Genomic DNA, 23,424 nt, shown 5'->3' with positions numbered 1-23,424 from the left:
TTCAGCTTATTTTCATTTGTATGCGGCATTGGATACAAGTGTCTACTAAATAAATAAATGGAATTGTAAATTTAAAAGATAAGGCTACCATATACGCTTTGCATTAAAAATAAATTCTTCACTGAGTTTGTGGTTCCTGAAGTAATAGTCTGTACCAGTGTATTTATAATATACTTTATATGGAAATAGAACTAGAAAATAACTTTCAATGCAATGCTAATGTGTTCAAACTCATCTCATGACCATTTGTTTCCTTCATAGATCTTTATTCCCTGAAAAAAGACATGCACTGATCAATTAAACCAATACAGCAGCTGTAGCCAATAGAATAAATCATCACAAGTAGGCCGACAATAGATGTTAAAGGGATAGTTCACCCAAAAATGAAATTTACTCACCCTGAAGCCATCCTAGCTATGTGACCTGGCTCTTCCAAGCCTTATAATGGGAGTCAATGGGTATATTTTTTTGGAAGTCCATCAAAGCGCATCCATCCATGATAAAAGTGCTCAACACGGCTCTGCGGGGGCTAATAAAGGCCTTCTGAAGTGAAGCGATGCGTTTGTGTAAGAAAAATATACGCATTTAAAACTTTATTGACTAAATAGCTTCCGGCAGACAGCCATTTGCAAGTCGACCTATGCCAAAAGAGTAACACTTGACGATGTATGACGTGGGAGTAGCGTACTCTCGCGGTTCAATCAAACGGCTGGGCAACGACGTTCGTCATTATGTTGTGCATCAAGTTCAAGGGTTGTTCTTTTGACGTTAAGTCGACTTGCGTAGGCCGTCTGCCGGAAGCTAGTTATTTTAGTTTTAAATATGGATATTTTTCTTACATGAACACATCCATTCACTTCAGAAGGCCTTTATTAACCCCCGCAGAGCCGTGTTGAGCACTTTTATCATGGATGGATGCGCTTTGATGGACTTCCAAAAAAATATACCCATTGACTCCCATTATAAGGCTTGGAAGAGCCAGGACATTTTTTTATATAACTCCGATTGTATCCGTCTGAAAGAAGAATGTCATATACACCTAGGATGGCTTCAGGGTGAGTAAATCATGGGCTAATTTTCATTTTTGGGTGAACTATCCCTTTAACATTTCAACTGAATCTTGTGTAGCACATAATAAACAGATCAAATGAAGTACCAACAAATTATCTTTACATATAACCTATTTACATATAAAGCTGATTTTTTTATTTTTTTTTATGTTCTTGTAGATTTTTTTAATTCAAATGCTTTTACTGTCATTCATTGCCTGCATGTTTCAGAATGCTTTTTCTCTCTTCAAATGCTGTATTGTTTTGCAATTTAGTGCAAATGAGGCTTGGGCCAGCTTCTCATTCTTTTGTTTTATTTTGGGATGTTTACATGTCTATATCTTAAAGTTTGGTTATAAATATGTATATCCAACATAACATCAATAACAATAAAAACGGAGTGAGAACAAAAGGCATTAGGTTGGTATGTTGTACTTTCTGGTCTAATTTATTACATTGTCCTTCAATGTCTTTGTTTTGGCTCAAAACAGCATGAGGGTTAAAACCCTATAATACCAGCACATTGTCTGATAGTTATATGGATTTACATATAATTTGGTGACAGAATATTGTTTTTATTTTCCCATGACTTGTGAGACATTTGACTGAGGCAGAAAGAATTCTATCCTACTAAACATTCCTGCTCTTCCATAATTTATTCACTTAAATATCATGTTTTGAAATCTGTTTATACCTTTTTGATACCAAACATTGTCTTATCTGTTTAATAATGTTTTGATACCTTAGATTTTTTATTATTATTGTGGGTTTATCGTAGTTCTGTTTTATATAGTAATCTCTTTGTGAAACCAATGCTGATGTTAGCTGGTCCGGATATGCCACTGAAATATTATTCAATAACACCTGAAGCAAAATAGGCTAAGTACATGTTATTTTCTGCTCACAAAGCAGGATGTGTCTCTTGTTTTCCTCTTCACCAGCTCAAACCAACTGTGCTCCATTATTAAAACAATGAAACAAGATTTCATAACTATAATACAAAGTTCAGTATAACATATTACAAAAAAAGGCATCTTTCCTATTTAGAGCTAGTATGCAATACAACTTGTCACTTTTTGTGAAAGGGTTTTGGATTCCGTGTCTCAAACGTGATGACAACCAGCAACTTTCAAAATCACACAAACAGGACATTTAGATGACCTCAACACATCCAATAGCTCTTATATTTTGCATAAAACAATTTGAGGGATATGCGCTGTTTTTACAGATGCATGGCTCATCTCCCTACTTCAAAATGACCAGATAGTGACAGCTTTCTGTCAGGGTCACTATCGTCAAAGATGATTAACAATAAACATACGGTTTGGATTGGTGGTATTGTTCTGTACTGGGCAAGAACTCCATGCAACCTAGCATGGATAAGAGCATGAAGTGCAGCGATAACACTCTTAAGAGTAAACAGAACATAATCAACATGTAATTGAATGTGACAACACAATATAACTATCTGATCTGAAGAGGAATATCAGGACTGTGGAGGATGGGGGATCAGGCAACAGGATAAAGCTGCTGATAATATTAAATTGACCTTATATGCAGTGATAGGCGTTGTATTCCTATAGGTAGACATGGATCAGCTGAGAGTCAGCATGACTGGTGTATTTATATCTAATCAGGAGTAACGTTTCACTTATGAAATCTGAAATGTGGAAACTTGTTCAACGACCTCATTTTGAACACACTCCCAACATTTGGCTGTACTGTAACACTGAATGATAGTGACTTGAACATTGAACATATTGACATTAGCAGTTAATGGGTCAGCCTCCAATGAAGAATTTTTGTGGTGAATCACTGGGGTGAACCCTGAGGGTCTTCTAAGGAGATGAAATAATCAGTGGTCTTCTCTGTAACCAGCAATTTGTGCACATCGCAGGATACAGAGCAGTTGGCAATATCCAGACCACAGTCGTCCCTCTGTAGCTTCTCAGTCTCTTCTGAAGCAAAACTGTCTCCTAGTTCAAAAAATATATATATATAAGAACTCAGTGAACTCAACTTTTCTTGTCTGAATCTACTAATTTATTCAAAATTACATTCAAAATGAAATTCATACATACAATGACTTAAATAGACCTCTATAATTTCTGAATTAAAACAACATTTTTGTTTGATCATTTTGGGGGCATAAAGTAACATTTTAAAAAAATCAACAACTGTCCTGATGTCAAAAAAAAAAAAAATATATATATATATATATATATATATATAATACATATATAATACATATCTATAATATAATATATTATTATTTTACTTTTAGAACAACTGAAATAAATGGCTGTAATTTATGGGAGAATATAGGAAAGGGGATTTTTCTTACCAGCATCTGAAGAGCAAGCGGGGCATATTGTTGTTCTGGGACACCCTACAACATGAAGTACCTTTTCATCACCACAGGTAGAGGTGTCCAAAACCACATAGACCTACATACACACAATGTGTAAATCTACAATACTGTCCAATAAAAGCAAAGAAGTCGCTCACTGAACAATCAAAAACTGACATTAGGTACAAGCATCTTACCTGTGGAGTGGCTGTTGTCGTCTCAGTGAAACTGTCCTCACTTATGCTTATGTCACCCACATCATCCTCTGAGGCACATGTTCCAAAATGTATTTTAGACCTGATAAACAGCAAAACATTGACATTGTCTGCTTTAGTTATGAAGTCTGTAGATTCAATTACCTCTGAATACATTTCTTTTGTTTGCTTGTTTCTGAAAGGCTAAATGTCAAATTCATTGAACTGGCTCCTATGAAATGTATTATAGCCACATAACCCTCATATCTATGTAAATAGTAATCTGAGGTGTTTTGATTTTTTCCGTTCATGGATTGGCACCCTGCTAACTGACACCGAGGGCAAAACCAATCTCTGGATCCTGTTGAGTGAGAATGAAATACCTGCAGTGAGACGTGAAGGTATAATAAGTAGCATTATTACAAGCATGTGTATTTGATATGTGTGTCTCACCCCTGCACCTGGGGCAATAATGGGCTTTGGGATAAACCAAACCAGTGTCGTGTGTATGTATGTGAGAGAGTTAAAGTGTGTGGAAAGTTGATATAGATAGAAAAATGGAAGAAAAATAAAATGGAAACATGAGTAACCAAGTGAAAAACGCAATTTTAGACAGAAAAATTGCCACCCATGTAGCTATTAAATAAGGTTATAGATCACTGGGTCCATTTTGGGTCATAGGAATGACCTATTTTGATGTGTAATTGCTGTAGTACAAGCTAAACCAAGCATGTAATTGAAAGCGTGCAACTGCTGCATTGAAGTGCAGGGGCCAGAGGAACCCGACATAAGTATGCTGCTTTAGAAAACACCACACCACGGCTCAATGTCACTAAACCCCCTAAACACAGGCATTGAGAATTAGATACTTAGACAGGGCGAGGAAAATATCACCCAGCTGTTTTGATGTGTGTGTGTGTGTTTAAAGTCTTCTGACACATGCTCAAGGGGATGAAAACATCTTTAAATGTTTCATTGGCTTTAGCTCCAGCCTCCTCTCCTAATAAACAATTTAATGCCACTTTTACACGCTGTTCACCCGATAAAGCAGGGAAATGAACCCAGACCAGCAGCAATCGAACCATTACAGGTTTTTGATGAAATGGAAAAAGGCTGTTTTCAAGCCATTTTTATCACAGTCTCTATTTTCATCTTGTCCCTTGAATCCACTACAAATCGAAGGCATTAAGATTGAAAATGTGGCGGATGCTTTGGTTTTGTACATTTTTCAATTTTTCGTTTTTCATGACCATAATACATTATATGGCAGGGCTGTGCACAATCAGAATTGAAGAACTAGTCCCTTTAATTTGAACTGATGAGAACATGAAATTTGAATGCATATGACAGGATGAGGAATTTATTGAATTGCAATTCAAAGAAATGTAACACAGATGATGTTTTTCTGGAAATGAAGTTTCTTGTTCATCTTAATTAATTAAATCTATCTACACTGTAAAAAAAATTTATATGATCATTAAGTTATGACAACTTATGTGATTACATTGCAATATTCAACTATTGTTGTTAGTTTAATGTAGTCAGTTTAATGTAATTTAAGTTTAAATCACTTAAACATCCAAGTTGATTGTACTTAAAAATTTAAGGTAGCAACCTTAAATCCGACAATGATATTATTTCTTGAGTCTTGACCAACTTTGCTTTTCTAATAAAAAAAAATATATATATACTTCAAAAGTTGTATTAATTACATTTATATTTAATTACATTCGTTTATTATCATTCAAATTGCAATTCTGTAACCTCGCTCTAAACAAGTTCCATTGAAATTCAGGAATTGAGCTGGAAAGTTGGAATTTAAAAGTTGGCGTCCACAAACCTGTGTTGTGGTCATGTAGTGAAGATATTATTAGATATTAAGATATTATTTAAGATATTATTATTTCCCCCCAAAACATTAATAATTTAGATTATTTATTCTTTGAAAATCCATTGCCTCCATTACTTAAGAATAAGAGAAAGGAATAATTGTGCTATTAACGTGCATCTCTGACCCCTTGATATCCGTGCCTCTCACCCGTAGCAGTAAGAGATGCAGGCAGCGATGGACAGAAGGGTGATGAAGAGCACAATACACATTGCTATAGTCATATTCCTCCTCTTCTCTTCTTCAGCCTGCTGCAACTCCCACCATTCAAGATCACTGAACTGACAGCGCTCCCCCATGTAACCTAACACACAGCTGCAGCACACACACGCATACAGATCATCATTAAATGCAATATTCATTATTTCAGTCAGTGGACATACAGAACAGAATATAGGAATAAAATGGTCTATGGGATATGCTTAACGTGTGTCCTTTTTGTCAAGGGCAAATGTTCAATAAAAAGCCAAATGATTTTTAGTACAAGACTGCCATCTACAGCTTGTTAACCACACTTTAAAAATCTGCTTAGCTTTTAATCTTAAAGGAAATTGTGGAATATGCAAAAACAAATAATGAGAATATAAAAAAATTAGGTTAAAGTTTCTGTATGACAAAAGCTACAGTATATAAGCAAACACTTGCTTGCAGGCATAAGTCTCCATCTCAGGGAAATAGAAGCACACTCCGTCATACAGACAGTATGAGTCGTGAGTGGAAGGACAGCTCTGCATAACATTATTGTGTTGCCATGGCGATGTGACATCAAGTGGACTGCCCGTACTCGGCCAAGAGGAGGCGCCCTTAAACTCCTCTGCAACGAAACAGAGCATGAAAATGAGGTCACTATTATGTTTCATCATACATTTCTACTAAATGTCAGTACATTACTCTTTTGCACAAACTCAGCTTAGCAGGTCCTATCAAATTACTGCTCATGGTATCAAGCCATAATAGCACTTAATACATGAAGCTGAGAAGGTACTGTTTCAGGAGATGAATCTTACCCTGACAGCTGAATCCAGTGCCTGTGAACCCAGATTGGCATCTACACTGATATGTTCCTACTGCATTCAAACACTCTGCGTTTACACCGCAGTCGTGCATATCTAATCTGCACTCGTCTATATCTGTAAAATACACATAAAGATCTCTGTATTTAGGAAAAATATGTAATGTATTTGTATGTATGTATGTATGTATGCATGTATGTTTGTATGTATATATGTATGTATGTATGTATGTATGTATGTATGTGTATGTATGTATATATATATATATATATATATATATATATATATATATTACTGTATGTGTGTGTGTGTGTGTGTGTGTGTGTGTGTGTGTGTGTGTGTGTGTGTGTGTGTGTGTGTGTGTGTGTGTGTGTGTGTGTGTTGTCGTACCCATACAGTGCTGACCATCTCCACTGAATCCAGTCTTGCATTGGCAGAAATATCCACCTGCTGTGTTCATACACTCAGCCTCAGAAATACTACAATCTGCCAGGCCTGCTTTGCATTCATCAATGTCTATACAAACACACACAAACACATATTGTCAATACTGTATGTGCTCATCTAAACAAACCTATATTTACATAAAGACTGATCAATACATCCAATAACCGGTGCATACGGCACCCACATAAACATCAATATCCCTACACTCAAATTCAGTTTCACACATACATCACAAACCTGCTGCTTCAGTTTATACGAAATCAAAATCATCTGACATGTAGTGCAAACACACACAGACTTACACACACTTACCCACACACAGTTCCCCATCTCCAGTGAAACCTCTCACACACTGACACACGGCTCGGCCCTCCTGCAGCACACACTGAGCGTTCACATCACATCTGAGAGAGTAGCAGTCATCCTGGTCTAAATGAAATGAACATCATTCTCAAGTTCATTTATTAGAAATGAGTCAATCACAGTATTCAGCAACCACAAAAAATTTGAATAATGAAAATTAGTAATAAATATCTTGTCTATGATGAATGAAGTTGTGAATATTGTTCTACCCGAAATCATCTTCTCTGTGTAAACCAAGGCCAGCGGTGTGCTCTCATCATTCAGTGTTTTATTTCTTAGACGATCACTTGATTCACCATCATCTGATTCTATGTGGAAAAATACAGCTCTTTTTTATTCAGTTACTTTTCAAATTGCTTTGATGGTTTAATGTGATTTTTTAGGAATCTTTTTTATTATTTGTATTTTAAAGCAACACTAAGGAACTTTTCCTCTTCGGTCGCCCTACAGGTTGGAAGCGGAATTGTCCATTACCGCTGTCGTAAATAATTTCGCCGCCCGCAGCCTACTGTCGCACGCACGCTCGCTGTTTATCTAGCACCGGCTTTGAATGAACGATGTCCACAGACAAGGTAGTGTATGTTGAATGATTTCATGAAAGTATGATGTATTGCGACATCAGAAACGAAGAAAAACTAAATAATGACTATTGTAACGCTTGACGTAAAGCAAGTCAAATTTGTAGTTTTCTTATGTCTCATTCGAACTACAGAAACGCAACCCGGTTTGGCAAACTTGCATAGGGTGGTTATAGCAGATATAGGGCTGCAAAGCGAATCCAGAAGTGCCTTTCACCCTGTTACAACTTGATGAACCACTGATACGATTTTGGAAACATTATTTTAAGGTAAAAAATGTTCCTTAGTGTTGCTTTAACTCAATTCTCATCACACTGACCAGTGAATGATGTATTAATCGCCAGACAGTCTTTTCCATCAGCTGAAAGAACGTGCTTTGAGTGACATGAGCAATGAGCCAATCCCAGTCTGCTCTCACACACTTGGGCACATCCTCCGTTTTCATGAAGACAAACATCTGCTCCTAGGAGAAAGAAACATGCAGTGCACAATCTGTTGAGTCAAAGAACTATAAGATGGAAATAATAGTAGTTCACTTTATCACAATAAGTGCAAATTCAGTGGAATTTTAAATAATATCACTACATTGGTTTGAGCGGATGTTGCCATTTTTGTCTGTCAAACTGTCAATTTATCATGTTAAAAGAGTTAAGAAAAATATTTTATTATTGTGCAAATAATCATGTTATTATTAATGAAGTTTACGTGCCTGAGCTTGACCAGAGAAAATTTCATATTTTCACATATTTGGTGTACACTTTTCCAAAAATACACTACCGTTCAAAAGTTTGGGGTCAGTAATAAGAAATTAAATACAGCAAAGATGCATTAAATTGATCAAAAGAGACAGTAAAGAAATATGCTAATAATAGGACACAGCATCTGTACCCGGTTTGGCAAGAGGGTGGACAATAACCAGAGAAGCTGGTTGGATAGAGTCATCATGGACATGTTCAAGGTTTCGTCCAGTTCTTCTCATGTCCAGCCGGTAAAGTAAGTGACCCTCCAAGTCACTGACCCAGAGCACATTCTCAAATACTGCAACGTCAAATGGGCGACCTGAGCCAAAGCAAAAATAATCAACAGAAAACACATTACACACAGAAAAAAAAAGAAGTTGTCTATAGGTGGTTTTTTTGGTCATAAACCAGCATAAAATCAGATTTGCAACATAAGTTTGTGCTCACTTCCATCACGTATACATTCAGTATTTGCTTGTGTACTGAAACTGTGTGCGTGCTTTTGGCAGAGAAGCCTCACCTACTTGGTTTTCACTTAGTATATGGCGATTAGACCCGTCCAGCTTGGCCGACTCAATCACTCCTCTGCTCAGGTCACACCAGTACAGACGCTGGGAGCCGTGATCCACAGCTAGTCCACTAGGAGACACCAGACCGGTGTTGACCACAACTTCACGCATGTCTCTGTTCAAACCTGACCGCTCCACTGCAGGACGACTACCCATGTCTGTCCAATATACCTTCCTCCAGACACAAAGACAAGGAGTTCATGTATGATTACGAGTCAAGATCCATTTTAATGTTTAAGAAAAGTGCTGCTTGGAATAAGATGAGGGTGATTAAATAATATTTTTTTTTTTTTTTTTTTTTACTCTTCCAAGAAAAAAGATATTCAGAATAAAATGACTGTGGCCACTGAACAATTTATGTTTATATGATATAGGCAAATCGCATAGAAGAAACATGCGGTTTCAAAAGTCTTACTGCGCCTGAGGATGTAGAGCAATGCCTCTGGGTTTTTGGATGTCTTTCTCTATAAAAATCTCCCTGTCAAGGCCATTTAAACTGCTGCGGGAAATAGAGGATAATCTGAAATGCAGAATGTTAAAGTCAGTTGAGCAAATAAGTAAGTGTTGTTAAGGAAGTGTGTCTGTATTGATCTGTAGCCCACCCTCTATCAGTCCAGTATAGCTTGCGATGGACCCAGTCCACAGCCAGACCCTCGGGTGAGTCGAGTCCAGTGGAGAAAAGCATCTCTCTGAAGCCTCCATCCAGTGAAGCCCTCTCAATACGCTTCAGGCCTTTATCTGCAAAATACACCTAAACAAACAAACCCAAGTGACTACTTCCATATGAGACATTATCATTATTTGGTTGCAATTTCAAGGATTTCAAGGACATATTGAAAGACAAATTATTTTAAATAAATAAGTAAATAAATAAATATGTTCTAATTTTAGATGATAATAATAAGATTAATCCCAATAACTTTATTCTATTGACAACCACTATTTTCAACAGTACATTTAGCACATATAGAAAAGAAAAAAACAGTATATGTATATAAAAAAAAATATTTTAAAAAATACTCCATTGAATATGTGGGATTCTTTTTTTGTGGATTCTATTTAATTATTTGTGGATTCATTTTATATTTTTTTATTCAAAATTTTGACATTTTGAATGGGCCTTTTTGAATCTATGTACTGTGTAAAATGTGTACATGAATGAAAGGGAAAAAGTGTATCCTCTTGCACTTATACTCTGTGGCCACTAGATGACAGTAAAATACAGTATTTTAAACAGTATCAACAGGAGGCCATGAACTTTATTCTTGTTTCCTTACATCACATGACATTTACATCTTATGTCCACTAGAGGGCAGTTGTAAACACATAATCACTGCAGTGGCCATCAGTGTTACCAACTTAGCAATTTTGTTGCTAGATTTAGCAACTTTTCAGACTACCCTAGCAACTTTTTTTTCAAAAAGCACCTAGCAACAAATTTAGCAATTTTTTTAGTTTATTTGGCAACTTTTAGGAACTTTTGGAAAGTGACTCTAATCCAAACAACACTCGCAAGGGCGTGGTGAGCTGGTAAGGGCACCACAACTTCCAATAGGAAATTTGAACTGCAGTAGTCACCGTTCTACCTGAAGAGGTTGAACAGCCTTTTTACAGCATATATTGTAGAATTAAAACACTTTATACCCAAATGTCAAATAAATTACTTGAATAAATGAACAGCATTAATAAAGCCCCAGTCTTACAGATCATTAACTAAAAAAAGTTGTTTTAGGTCTTCTTTTTTTTAAAGGTGGGGTATGTGATTTGCAAAACGGCTGGCAGATTTTGAAAATACACAACTCAAATGGTCCTACCTTCTTTCCTTTGACTCCACCCATTCGAAGAGCATGGACATGGATGGGGGGAGGGGGGTATGGTACGACCGTTTGATTGACGCACTTACTGTCCAATGATTCTAGGTGGTCTTGGAAATGATTGGCTGGAGTTTTTCGAGTCTTGCCCGTTCCACAGATGAGTAAATTGCTTAATTTTCATGTCAGTGCTTCTAACTCAGTGGCTGTAAGTGGGTTAGGGATAGGATTTCAAGTGATTTTGAAAAAATGGCCAAAAAAGAGAATTACATACCCCACCTTTAACTAAAAAAAGTTGGTTTAGGGTTTAGTTACTGGGTAACTAAACCAACTTTTTTTAGTTAAAATTTTTTTTATATATATATATATATATATATAATTTATTTAACAAACAATAATATCTACGTATTACATAATGGCGTAGTTTTGCGTTGCGATTACGTAATGACGTCATAACGCAATGACGTCACAACGTCATTTAGCAACTTTTAGCAACAAATCGATCTGCCTTTAGCAACTTCCCCTGAAAATTAGTTGGCAACACTGTAAACTCTCACGGCACACTTTCTTCAGCCATGTGTGTGGCTGTGTTTGTGTGATATTTTACCCTTTTCTGCACGGGATCATAATCCACAGCAATGATGGAGCCTCTCGGTTCCTCCAGTAGTTTTCTGCTCCTTTTGCCATTTGTGGTAATCTTTCTTATATCCACTACATTGGCAAACAACAGGTACGTTGGAGGTCCTGCTTGAAAAAAAAAGGAAATAGATTCCAGAAGATTCCAGACGTTCTAGGTCACTGGAAGAAAATACACTTAAATACTGATTAACTACATGCTTGACCCAATAATTCTAGCAGACAAAATGTGGGAGACAGACAGGCACCCTGGCAGAATGTAGAATATAAAGAAAGTTTGTTGGACTTGCCTGTGGCAGCACAGTGTTTACCATCAGACTGTAGCTGGTATCCAGGCTGGCACTCACACACCAACCTGCCTGGAAATAAAGTCACACACAACTGACTGCAGCCCCCCCGATCTGCAGACAAACAGCCTGAAACACACAGACAGTGATGAAGAAAACCGTCATATTTGCATTCATTAAATAAGGCTTTTAACATACTTTGATTTGAAAAAAATAAACACACACACACACACCTGTGCATGAATGGCCATCAGAATTTAGCACAGATCCCTCTGGACACACACACACATCTCCTTCTATTGTGTGTACACATGCATGATCACAAGCTGTAACATTCTCCACACATGGTTTAGTCTCTGTAGATGCACAGGGAGAAAGGTAAGCAGGCCATTTTTTTCTGTATTTACAACAATATATTACAAAAAAAGAATACAATATACAAACATGACCAAATGAACCAAATTTGTATGTGTGTATTTTTTCCACATCTATTTTAGGCCATTTTACATATGTTATAAATACAATCATATTTTCTAAAATATATTTTAAAATACCAACAAAAAAAAAGACATTTTAAAACAGGTGATGTATTTTATTGCCCCTTAAAGTACATTTTGTAATAATTTGGAATTTGAAGGTTTAATATCATATTATATTTTACATTTGAATAATATACATGCAGGGAATTTACTGTAAATTATTCTACAATGCAAATTAGGAGTGAAATTGCAAACAAACAAAAACTAACAAAAACAGCATTACTTGAAATTAGACTGTTTATCTTTCAACTTGGTTTTGATTAGTTAAGAGAAATGTAATAAATAACATAGATATAATAAAATAAAAAGATAATTTCAAAATAACAAAATTACAAACATAACAATAAGGTCCATATCAACTGTTATAACAGTTTCATATTTCCATTTCAATTTAATTGTCACTTCACATATTCTAGTGCAGCCGAGCGGTAATATGATGGCATGGGTCATTTCAGGAAATGGAAAGACCTGTTGGATGACAAGATAATGCAAATGGCCTCAATCTTTAATTTCCAAAATCCCTGTCCCTAGATGATCAATTCTCACCTCAATGTTTCCACGAACACCTCTCTGAACCAACAGACCTTGTGGCACTGTGCCTATCAGGCAGTCCTTATTCTGACACCTAATAATCCCAAATCCAATCATCCTATATTTACAAAACACCAGTCCTGATATCAATTAAGTGTGTCTAGAAAATTGTGCTTTATTCAGGTTAACAATGGATACATATAAAAACAGTGCCTCCTGTTCAGTTATATTACATAATGACAGCAGTTCAAACAGATAGAAATACAGATTTAACTCCAGAGAGCTACAGAATAAGGAGCTATTTGTATCTGGAATGGTACTGTCACCAGTGCTGATGATAGAGTCTGAAGAAGCCATATGGTGGGAAACAAGCTTCTTATCTGGACACTCTCCAATCCTGTAATGATGTCAGGACCATAATCCCACCCACAAAGGTCATAGTGCGAAAGGGGACCATTGCTTAGAGTGAGTGAAAGCATGTGATGCTCTGAGACAGATAACAAGAAGATTAGGCTATGTGACAATTTCACTCTCAAACTAAGCTTAAAATCATGAAAATCATGATTTTAATTTTTTATGCAATATTGCTAAATGATTTAGCTGTGCACATAAATTCATGTGCCCTCATAATCTTTAATCAAAATAACTCCCCCTCCTGCAGCGACATCTCATCTCTTCTCTGATGATGTGTTTACTTGCGAGAGGGCGGGACGTCCTGTGACTGACATGACATCACAGCAATAGCAAACCATAACCATTCAATGATCCAATCAATTCCTTATGGACAAAATCATGTCCCAACCTAAAAAAAAAATCTTGTTCAAGCAGCTGTTTCACTCGATATATGTCAAAATAGGGAAGAAAAGACTATCGCAAGTTTCAGGCCAACTTTAAAATAATCTCATTTTTGGCATAAATTTACATCTGCATTCAAAACTTAAATGTATTTATTATCCTAAATTAATTATTCACAATAAGTAAAAATATATTCCATTATTTATTTTATAATTCTATAACATCTATATTCTTTTATTGTCATTTCCTCATCACTAATCATTCTGAATATTCTGACTTGATCCAACAAACTTGATTGCATGTGTGTGTGAGTGTCCGCAGGTGTGAGAACTGTATGGAGGGTTAATCTCGCTGTTGCTTTGCTCCTGACCTGCTTAGCCAGGCAAAGCTGCTGACTAAATATGTTCCTTATTACTGATGTCACCTCATTATCTTATGGCACTGTGCTGTCCGGCTCTGCTTCAATGCACAATTAGAGCATAAGCAATGAAGTCTAGAGATGCTCTCTGTCTTTTTCTAGCACTTTTTCTTTTATAAATCTCTCTCTCCCTGACACACGACTTCCAGCTAGGGTTGGGCGATATGGCAAAAATATCATATCACGATTTTTTTCAGGAAAATCACGATTCATGATTTTATCACGATTCTTTTTCATGTTGGTTTTACTATTTTGCAAGTGACTGAGCAGTACAGTCAAATTACACTGAAAAAAAATTACATCCCCAAGTCAAAAATTTCAAGTGACCGATAACATCTAAAGTTTTCAATTAGTCTGACGTATTATTTCTCATTGAGCCAATGTTAACAGACTATTGCAACAAGAATTTCACTTGGGCCAATTGAAAAATTTAGATGTTATCGGTCACTTTAAATTTTTGATTTGGGAGGGTTAGAAATGTTTTACAGTGTAATGTCCCTATTTTAAAAACAAAGCCTTAAGGCCCGTTCACACCAAGCACGATAACTATAAAGATAACGATAAAGATATAATTCTAAAAATCGTTCTCCATATTAAAGAATAACAGAGTTCACACCACAACTATAACGATAAAGATATGAGGAACGATTTCGTTGGGATCACTTTCAGAACGATTTTTTTTCCAGCTGTCCAACGATAAAACACTGACAGCCAATCAGAATCCATTCTAATTTAAAGGTCTCGCGCATTTAAAATGGCAGATGACATTGCAGAGAAGTTAATCGTCGAGGTACAAAAAAATCCTCCACTGTTTGACAAGTCAAACCCCCTTTTCAAGTATAGCCTACGTTAAAAAAGATGGATATATGGAAAGCAATCGGTCGTATCCTGGGAATAAATGGTGAGAAGTAGGCTATTAACGATGAGATATTATGCAGTTTAGCATAGTGTAACAAAATTACCTCAGGTAGGCTATCCAGCGCTAGTTTTGACAACATTGCTGAAGTTGCAGTGAAAAAGGCGTTGTATACATAAAGGTGTTGACTAGGCGATGTTTTTATCCCATCATTGACAGCGCGGGCGCGCGCGTGCTTAGAATAAAAAGACCGTTATCGGTCGTTGGTGTGGATGCATATATAGTTATATTTATCGTTATCTTAATAGTTATCGTGCTTGGTGTGAACGGGCCTTTACAAGGTAACAAATTATAAAATTAAAAAGAATGGCAGACATTTAGGCCAAAGTGGCGAAGATAAAAATCTTTGTCATTATTTTCTTTGTTATTAAAAGATAAGAACAAAGGTACACATTACATGTACACAACATATAACATACAGATGAAATAAACAGTGCTTTATTTTTTAAGTTACAGTAGGTGTATTTAAAAGAAGCATTCAAGAATTCACCGATACCGGCAAGGACACACCGGCACAGACACAAACAAAACTAGACAAGACACACGGACACCGGCACGGACACGGACTCTGGCACGGACACCGGGACCGAAACGGATACTCCGGCACGGGAACCGGCACTGACACCGGCACGGAAACTCCGGCACGGAAACTCCGGCACGGACACCGGGACCGAAACAGATACTCCGGCACCGGCACCGGCACAGACACTGGCACGGACACTCCGGCACGGACACCGCCACCAACAGCAGTTACAATAACAAAATAGGCAAAATACAATGGCACAGACACGGACACTCCGGCACGGACACTCTGGCACAGACTCTGGCACAGACAGTCTGGCACGGACTCAGACACGGACACTCTGGCACGGAGTCAGACAAAAATGTCTGTTTTGTCGAGTATACTCATAAGAGCAGTCTTAAATGAGTTAAATAAAGTCCTAAATGAACGTAAAGAGTTGTGAGAAAATGAGAATGAAATGTTTAACCGGAAAGGCTTTAAAGCATATTATGCAAATAATGAACTTTTGTGAATGGGAGTATCCTGTGAGTGTAACTCGACCTCTGCGTTAACATGTGATGTGAATGTACATCGCATTGTACAGTTCGTTGGGACAGAGATGCCAGAACTGCACTTGATAGAATATACTATAGCACAATACTACGATATTTCTTCAAAAGCAGATCGTGGAGACATTTTAATCATCCATGATCAAACATCGTGATATCGTAGTACACCTCTACTTCCAGCTCATTGATATGAAATGTATACTACTAGTGCTAGTGTTTCATAATCCTTCCCTATTCTCCAGTCCTACCTTGGCAGGTCTTCGAATCGGGCAGTAATAGGTAACCCTTAGGGCAGGTGCAGAAGTAAGAGCCCGGAACGTTCTCACATCCCAGTGAGCAGCCGTGATTCCACAGGGCGCATTCATTGATATCTAAACAAGAAGGAGAGTTTTTTTCAGACAAATACATTATGAACAAAAGAATAAGAAAGCTGTGAATTTCTACACTAATGCTATCATGTATCTTAGGAAACGGAGGCTGTACCTTCACAGTAGTTGCCTTGTTTACTGAGGGAAAAACCATCCCTGCAGCGGCACAGACCAGTGTCACTGTGACTTTCACACACTTTCACACACTCTCCTGTGTGTCGATTGCAGCCTGCACAAGAACAAACAGCATTTCCTTCCATGCCACCAATATGTTATAAAGTTGCTCTTTATGTGATGTTTAAGATAATTATAAGAAATTTTAACTTTTTCCCCGCCAGCGTTTAAAAAACTGGGTGGAAACATTGGAATAATAAAATAATTGTTACAAATAATTACAATAATTGTTTTGTTTAGCTATTTTGAATGCACATACTCCAGCATACTTTATTATCATATTTTATTAAAGCAATTAATCATTTAATCTTTTCATTACCAACCTGGAGTGAATGGAGTTGGAATTTCCACCACCGGCTGATTGATGGGATGTACCACTTTGAGATCAGTAAGGGGGTGCGGCATCCTTTTGGAACTGACATTCTCCCCTCGGCCCCCTGTGTACTTGTTTACTCGTGTTATTCTTTTTGACTTAAAGTCTATTAGGTACACATAATCCAGGAAAATCGTCATCCTCAGAGCCTGTGGTCTAGAGGTAGAGCAGGGAGGAGATCTTTACTGTAAAAATACTTCTTTCTTAACTATAATAGTGTAATATGTGAATTTTTTTAAGTTTTTATTATCCTTTACATAAAGGATAGATCTCAATTTTACCTGAAGGGCTGATTAAATACGTTGATAATGTTGCCATCATAGTTGCAGGAGCCCATTGCAGTGTGCCCTTCTTGACCTTGCTGAACCCAGAACAGTCTCCTGTCCCGGTGGTCTATAGCCAGAACCTTCAGTGACCGTCTGTCTGCAACTTTCAGCACTGTCGCCTTCTTCCCACCTGTCATGTCTGAACGCTGGATACTGGGAGTCACCCCATCTGACAACCAGAAAATATATCTGGAAAAAAAAGTTGTATAAGTGTAACATCGTTAAAAATCATTCGCATAGATCATCTCACATCTCTGTAACCTTCAACTTATTCTGCAAAATTGGAAATTATTATACATTTCGATTAATTCAGATTATATGTCACTATGAAAAAATGGCATCAAAATAAATGTAAAGTGAACATTTTAATTTCAGTTTTTAATATATAAACATATACTAGGAAGGCACAATATAATGCTACCATATCACTTATCGGCTGAATACATTTTTAATGTATTGTATCAATGGATATTGGATATTATTATTACACTTCTATTCACACCTCTATTATTACACTTAGATATAGATTATCTTCGCGCTCACGTAAAGTTAATCTTTAAGAAAACAAATTACTTAATACTATTAAATATAATCTTTAACAAATATCAAAATGAATATCCTTTTTCATACTGTACATTATAATGTTGCGATGCACACTCAAAATCACTGAAAAAGTATTTTTAGTGTTGTATGTATTTAGCCAAAATAGTATAGAATTGAATACAAGCCATTTTCAGTTACTGGCCATGACATATTTTGTATTTTTAATTATCGGCATATCAACCAGACATTTATATCAGTGCATCCCTAATATAAATATTGCATATTATATATCAAATAAATATAATAAAAACAGTGTTTATAAATTAAATGACCCAATCTCCATCAATACAAATACTGATTTGCGACTGGAAAAAAAAAACCTTTCCAGTTTCCAAAATGAATATGTAATAGTGTTGATTTATTTTGTATTGAAAAACAAAAAGATCACTTATTTAACACTTGTTTATTTCCTCAGACTACTCCTTCGACTTAAAAGTGAGGCCAGTGTGCTGTAGAATGCTGTTGGAGAGACCCTGTTAAAACTGCACCTATGTGCCAGTCATGTTCGAAAGAATGTGAACGTCTGAAAGCTCCAGCATTTATAGCTAGCAGACAAACTAGGATTTGACGTCCTGAGAAGAACTGTGAAAATGACAAAGTCTTTAGTCATCCTCGTTCTCCCCGAGAGTCAATACGCACACTACTGAGAGAACAGAGGAAAAAATTTAAAACATGTTGTTGTGGGTAAAAAGGTCTGACCTATTGCTCCACAAACTATGTCTCAATATGATAACAACTGTTTTGCCATTTAAGTTTATGCTCTTTTATGTCGTGTTTTTTTTTTTTTTAAATACGACATAAAATATGTTTTATATTTGTTTAAAAATAAAAAATGCATTTAATGCTTATATCACTATAATTATACATTTTAATTTTCAGGAGAGATCAACCTAAAATGAGTACATTATTCCAATTCTTGCATTTTTCCTTGAACGACTGTATAGTTTTGTATTATAATTATGTTTACCTCTCATTTGGATCAACAACAACACTTTTGGGCTGAGATAGGTCTCTCAAGACAGTGTTTTCATTCCTCCCATCTGTGTCCATTCTGTGTATCGTTCCTTTATCTGCATTGCTCCAGAGGACAGTGTTTTCAATCCAGTTCACAGCGAGACCAGTGATTTTTTTCACAGATGACAGAAGTTTCTGAAAGAATAAACCAAAGGCTTGGAACAGGCTCCAAACAATCACTGATGATATTAAATATTAAAATACTGTATTTACAATATTTATACTGTATATGTAAAAAAAAATCTAATAAGTAAATAAAACTAACATTAATAGGTCTTCAATAGTACCTTTCTGCCTGTTCCATCCAGTCCTGCCCTGTTGATTTGTCCTGCATGTGTGTCAGCCCAAAACATTGTCCCCTCACTTAAATGGAAGTCCAACAAGATAGACCTTCCCACCCTAGATATGATCCTTCTTCGATCCCCACCATCAAGGTTTATCCTCTGGATGCCATTTCCAAGGCCAAGTAACAGATAAGGCTCAGGATCTTTGAAAACACAAATACAAGCTCTGACAAACCTAATCAAAATGATACTAACTGAACGCAGTGAACACAGACATCATTTGATCCTTATTTGAAGTTAACAACCATTTTAACAAGTTTCAGTACACATCTCATTTTCCTGTTCAAATCAAACAGATTTTAAAGCCAATCTTAAATTATACTGCATAGCCACAAATAATTGACAATATCTAATAAAACATGATTTACAAAAGCGGAAACATGCTTAGATGTTTGTTTTTCCTGGAACACCATTTCTATCACCCAGCCAATCACAGCCATCTGATGTTTGGGGAACATTTATTATTTTAAATTAATGTTAAGAGTTGTGAGAAAATAGGATGTGTCAGGTCCACGTGCTATACATACGAGTTTCCTAGTTAAACCCAGACTCCCGAGATGGACGTGCCACAAACTTTAAACATAGAGGAGTAGAACTTGTCGCTAAAGTAGTGCATATTTACATATATGAATATTTTGAAGCGTATTGTATGTATTATACACATTGTAAATAGCCTGCATTTGACCGAAATGCCAGAATCATCAGCAAGCTGACTACAGATAGCATGGTGAATGTTTATGGTTGTCAATGAATGGGACCCTAAATCATTTTGGCTTTAAAATGATCATTTGTTTTTATCAATATTTATATGTGAATAAATGCCTAAATTAAATCTGTTCATCATATGAAGCGAGCAAATCTCTTCAGAAAATTTGGACTAAATATGGAGGGACAGAAAGCTTAGATTTCATCAAAAAGATCTTCATTTGTGTTCCAAACATTAACAAAAGACTTGATGGTGAGTAATTAATGAAATATTAAATTTTTTTGGATGAACTAAACCTTTAATAAGATTTTCCCTATAGGCAAGAATTAACCTGGTCTCCTAATGATGGTTCCTGTTCTTTCTGACAACAATGCACTTGAATGCAACAAGCTCGTTCAGAAGAAGTAAGACATTTCCAATAATATTTGAAGGCAGCATTAAAGTGACAGCAGCCTAATAACCCTGCTGCTGTCTGTCATTAAAGGGTAGGCAATTTCTCACAGGCTAGCAATAGCAAGCCAGCTTTGAAAGCATGAGATCCCACCCTCCCTTTAGAGCGTCTCCAAAGCCATGTCTCCTTCAAAACACATGAACGCACACAGCAGCGCCTGCAAAGCGCCATGAGATAGTACAGACGGTGTTAAATTACCTCATGTCTCAAAGCACATAACATTACAATAATAATGGATGTAAACAACTTACAGAGCTCTAGATGTACCACATGACTGCTGCAGATTCATTTCAGAGTTGATAACGCATAAATCCGAGTCTGAGGATGTCAACAACTCCAGGTAGAACGTCACGGGTGGCCATCTCGTAATTACGGTTAGATATATAATTGTTTTAAATTTTGCTTACATTTTTGTTTCTCTGTTGTAGTGAATATGTATTAATAATTTTAACAGTCTGTAAAGACTTAGATTTTAATGTTAGCCTACAATGTTCTGCAATAAAAAGGTAGAGTCATGAACATAGTTTAATTGTTTAAATAATATAAGCTAATGTGTCTATGTAAATAATATAGACATTTCAGCAGAAATTGTATTCTTATCAAAGTACCACTCTGAAGGATTAAATATATAATATTGTCTCACAAGTTCATAATCTGATTTAAAACTGTGGTCTGTAAAGATTAAATAAAAAAAATATAAAAAAAAATATTAAAAGATATTGAATAAGGTGCAAGATATAAGCTCAGAGTTGTGAGGAAGAAGACTTTATGTCGATTTTATTGTATGTTAGTGGCTGCATTCACTACATGAAATTAAATAGCTTTAACATGAAACCTCCCTGAAACCTTATGGTGTTGTGACCCTAAAATGAAGCTTGATAAATGAGGCATGTCGGCTTACAAATACATTATTTTCTTAGTCATAAAATTGCTAATTATTTTCTCTTTATTCCATATCAGCACCTAATGTCATTCAGAATGTGAATTATTGTTGCTGTGTGACAGGTCTTTTCATGCTCTAATGGAGAGAGGTTCACACATCTATCTCACAGATGCCTGCAGAAATCAAGCAACTGTATCCTAGCAACACAAACCATAGTGGAGGCCTTCGAAGTTGTTTGAGTGGATTACACAAACGCACAGCCATGTTGCTAGGATATGTAGAGACAAATAAGGAAAAAGGTTCAACATGGTTTTGGTTACAGTCAATAACCACTAATTTACAACAACATTTAGATGAGTAGCCTATATTAAAGCAATTCAATTCTGATGTTCTAGCTAAGCACATCAAGAAATAACTTACAATATCAAAACTTTAAAGGGAGTTTTTCTTTATATTGAGGATGCACTCTGATTTAACAGATATTTAACAGACTTACAGTAATCACAGTCAATATTATGATTCATGAAGGGAGGGTAAAGTTATTTTCTCACAGCAGCAAAAATCTGGGCATTGAGTCCAAAAGCACTCAGGATTTAGTGTTTCCTAAAATTATAAAAAAAAAAAAAAAAAAAAGTTCTCTCTTTATAGACATGTGATGGCCACCCTTTTAAATATTAAAGTAATAGTTCAATGGTCATTACTAATCCCTATGCAATTCAATCCTGTATGACTTTCTTTATTTTGTGGAACAGTGAGTGTTTATGGAGCTTTTTTGAAACAATGAAAATGGGTGGTAACCACAATTTAAAGTGCCATAAAAAGTCATTAGCTTTATTTCAAGTCTTCTGAGACCATTTGATATTTTTGTATGATTTTTTTATTTCATTTTTTCATATGCTGTAAATAAGTTGCACAAATAAAAAAAATAGAGAGTAGCCTACTGAAAATATGAAAAAAGGCCACTTAGGTACACTTTTATGGCTGTTAACACACTTCATACACTTTTAAAAAGTGCACTTTCTAATAATTTGTAATTAAATAACTTGTTTAATGATTGTATTATAATGTTTGTCATGCTTTAAAGAAGTACCCATATTTTGATGTGTTGTTGACTAGCATACTGAAGCACATACGATTAAAGTAGGCTACTTAATTTTAACCATAGTGTTAACTGTAGTTTATCATAAATTCTTGTCAATGTATTTGGCAGTACATTTTAACCATAACTAAATTAAATATAAACTATAATAAATTTTCATTTTATGGTAAATAACATTTAAGTGTCTGAAAACATTATATTCAGTTCGCACTTAAGTATATTCTTTTTAAAGTAATTCTTTTCATAATACATACTCATTTTAAAAGTATGCTAGTGTCTTTTTAAGAATGCTCCCTATAATGCATAACCTGTCATAATACAACCCTTAACATTGTATTAAACATCTCACGTTCAAAACTTCAATGAACACATGATGCACTTACCCACACAGCTGAAGTTTCCAGCAGCCCAGGCTCGTCCACCCCAGCATAGTGTTTCCTCAGCAGGGCCTGAAGCTCTGGCAGGGCCCATACTCACCGTCCGGAACCACAAGAGAAACGCGGCCGCTATCGTCCTCCAGAACATAATCCTATCTCAGTTTCCACAGGGCTCTCCTCTTAGGTATTTCCTCGATCACTGAGCCACACCAAGCAGCCGTAACCCCCACACATCTTACACACACAGCCAACCAGCTTCAACTAAATGACAACCTGGGTGAAAAGACTCCAGAAAGTGCATCTATAATATCCCAGAGGTGTCTTTTTTACAGAGCTGGTTGAAAGTGAGAGTCCTGTAGGACGGCCAGGTATGTGTCAGGCACACACACAGAGCCTCAATCTCTCCAGTCCTCCTGTTCTCTAGCTGTTTTGGAAGCAAAGTATGAAATTCCTGACAGTCCCATGGTAAATTTGACACATGGTGAGACCAGCAAGGGCTCAGAAGAGGGTT

The 23,424-nt window shown here is 36.2% G+C and overlaps 1 protein-coding gene across 1 annotated transcript; it reads right to left on the bottom strand.

Moving 5' to 3' along the window:
- Positions 1-753: 753 nt before the first annotated feature.
- egf (epidermal growth factor) lies at positions 754-23,304 on the bottom strand. The gene is made up of 24 exons (XM_082178535.1): positions 22,920-23,304; positions 19,341-19,540; positions 19,007-19,188; positions 17,392-17,625; positions 17,061-17,266; positions 16,679-16,792; positions 16,444-16,566; positions 12,159-12,281; positions 11,929-12,054; positions 11,610-11,746; positions 9,794-9,942; positions 9,607-9,711; positions 9,143-9,366; positions 8,771-8,941; positions 8,196-8,345; positions 7,514-7,606; positions 7,254-7,370; positions 6,885-7,010; positions 6,489-6,611; positions 6,106-6,295; positions 5,632-5,796; positions 3,597-3,696; positions 3,394-3,496; positions 754-3,025 (listed from the first exon to the last, which is right to left on the bottom strand). Exons 1-24 carry the CDS (start codon positions 23,059-23,061, stop codon positions 2,862-2,864), a joined length of 3,567 nt encoding a protein of 1,188 aa, XP_082034661.1. The 5' UTR covers positions 23,062-23,304; the 3' UTR covers positions 754-2,861.
- Between the last annotated feature and the right edge of the window lie 120 nt (positions 23,305-23,424).

This window comes from Leuciscus leuciscus (assembly GCF_965113295.1).
Source record: "Leuciscus leuciscus genome assembly, chromosome: 8".
Lineage (NCBI taxonomy): Eukaryota > Metazoa > Chordata > Actinopteri > Cypriniformes > Leuciscidae > Leuciscus > Leuciscus leuciscus.
The sequence above is the reverse complement of the archived record's forward strand: the minus strand, read 5'-3'. Positions and strand labels throughout refer to the sequence as shown.

Bases quoted from the DNA above. Each gene is read 5' to 3' on its own strand.
- egf (XM_082178535.1), bottom strand. From the start codon at position 23,061: ATGTTCTGGAGGACGATAGCGGCCGCGTTTCTCTTGTGGTTCCGGACG. The intron at 11,747-11,928 runs GCAAGTCCAACA...TTTTTCAAGCAG, and splicing joins TAAACACTGTGCTGCCACAG to GACCTCCAACGTACCTGTTG. The intron at 8,346-8,770 runs GTACAGATGCTG...TCTTTCTCCTAG, and splicing joins CCACCCTCTTGCCAAACCGG to GAGCAGATGTTTGTCTTCAT.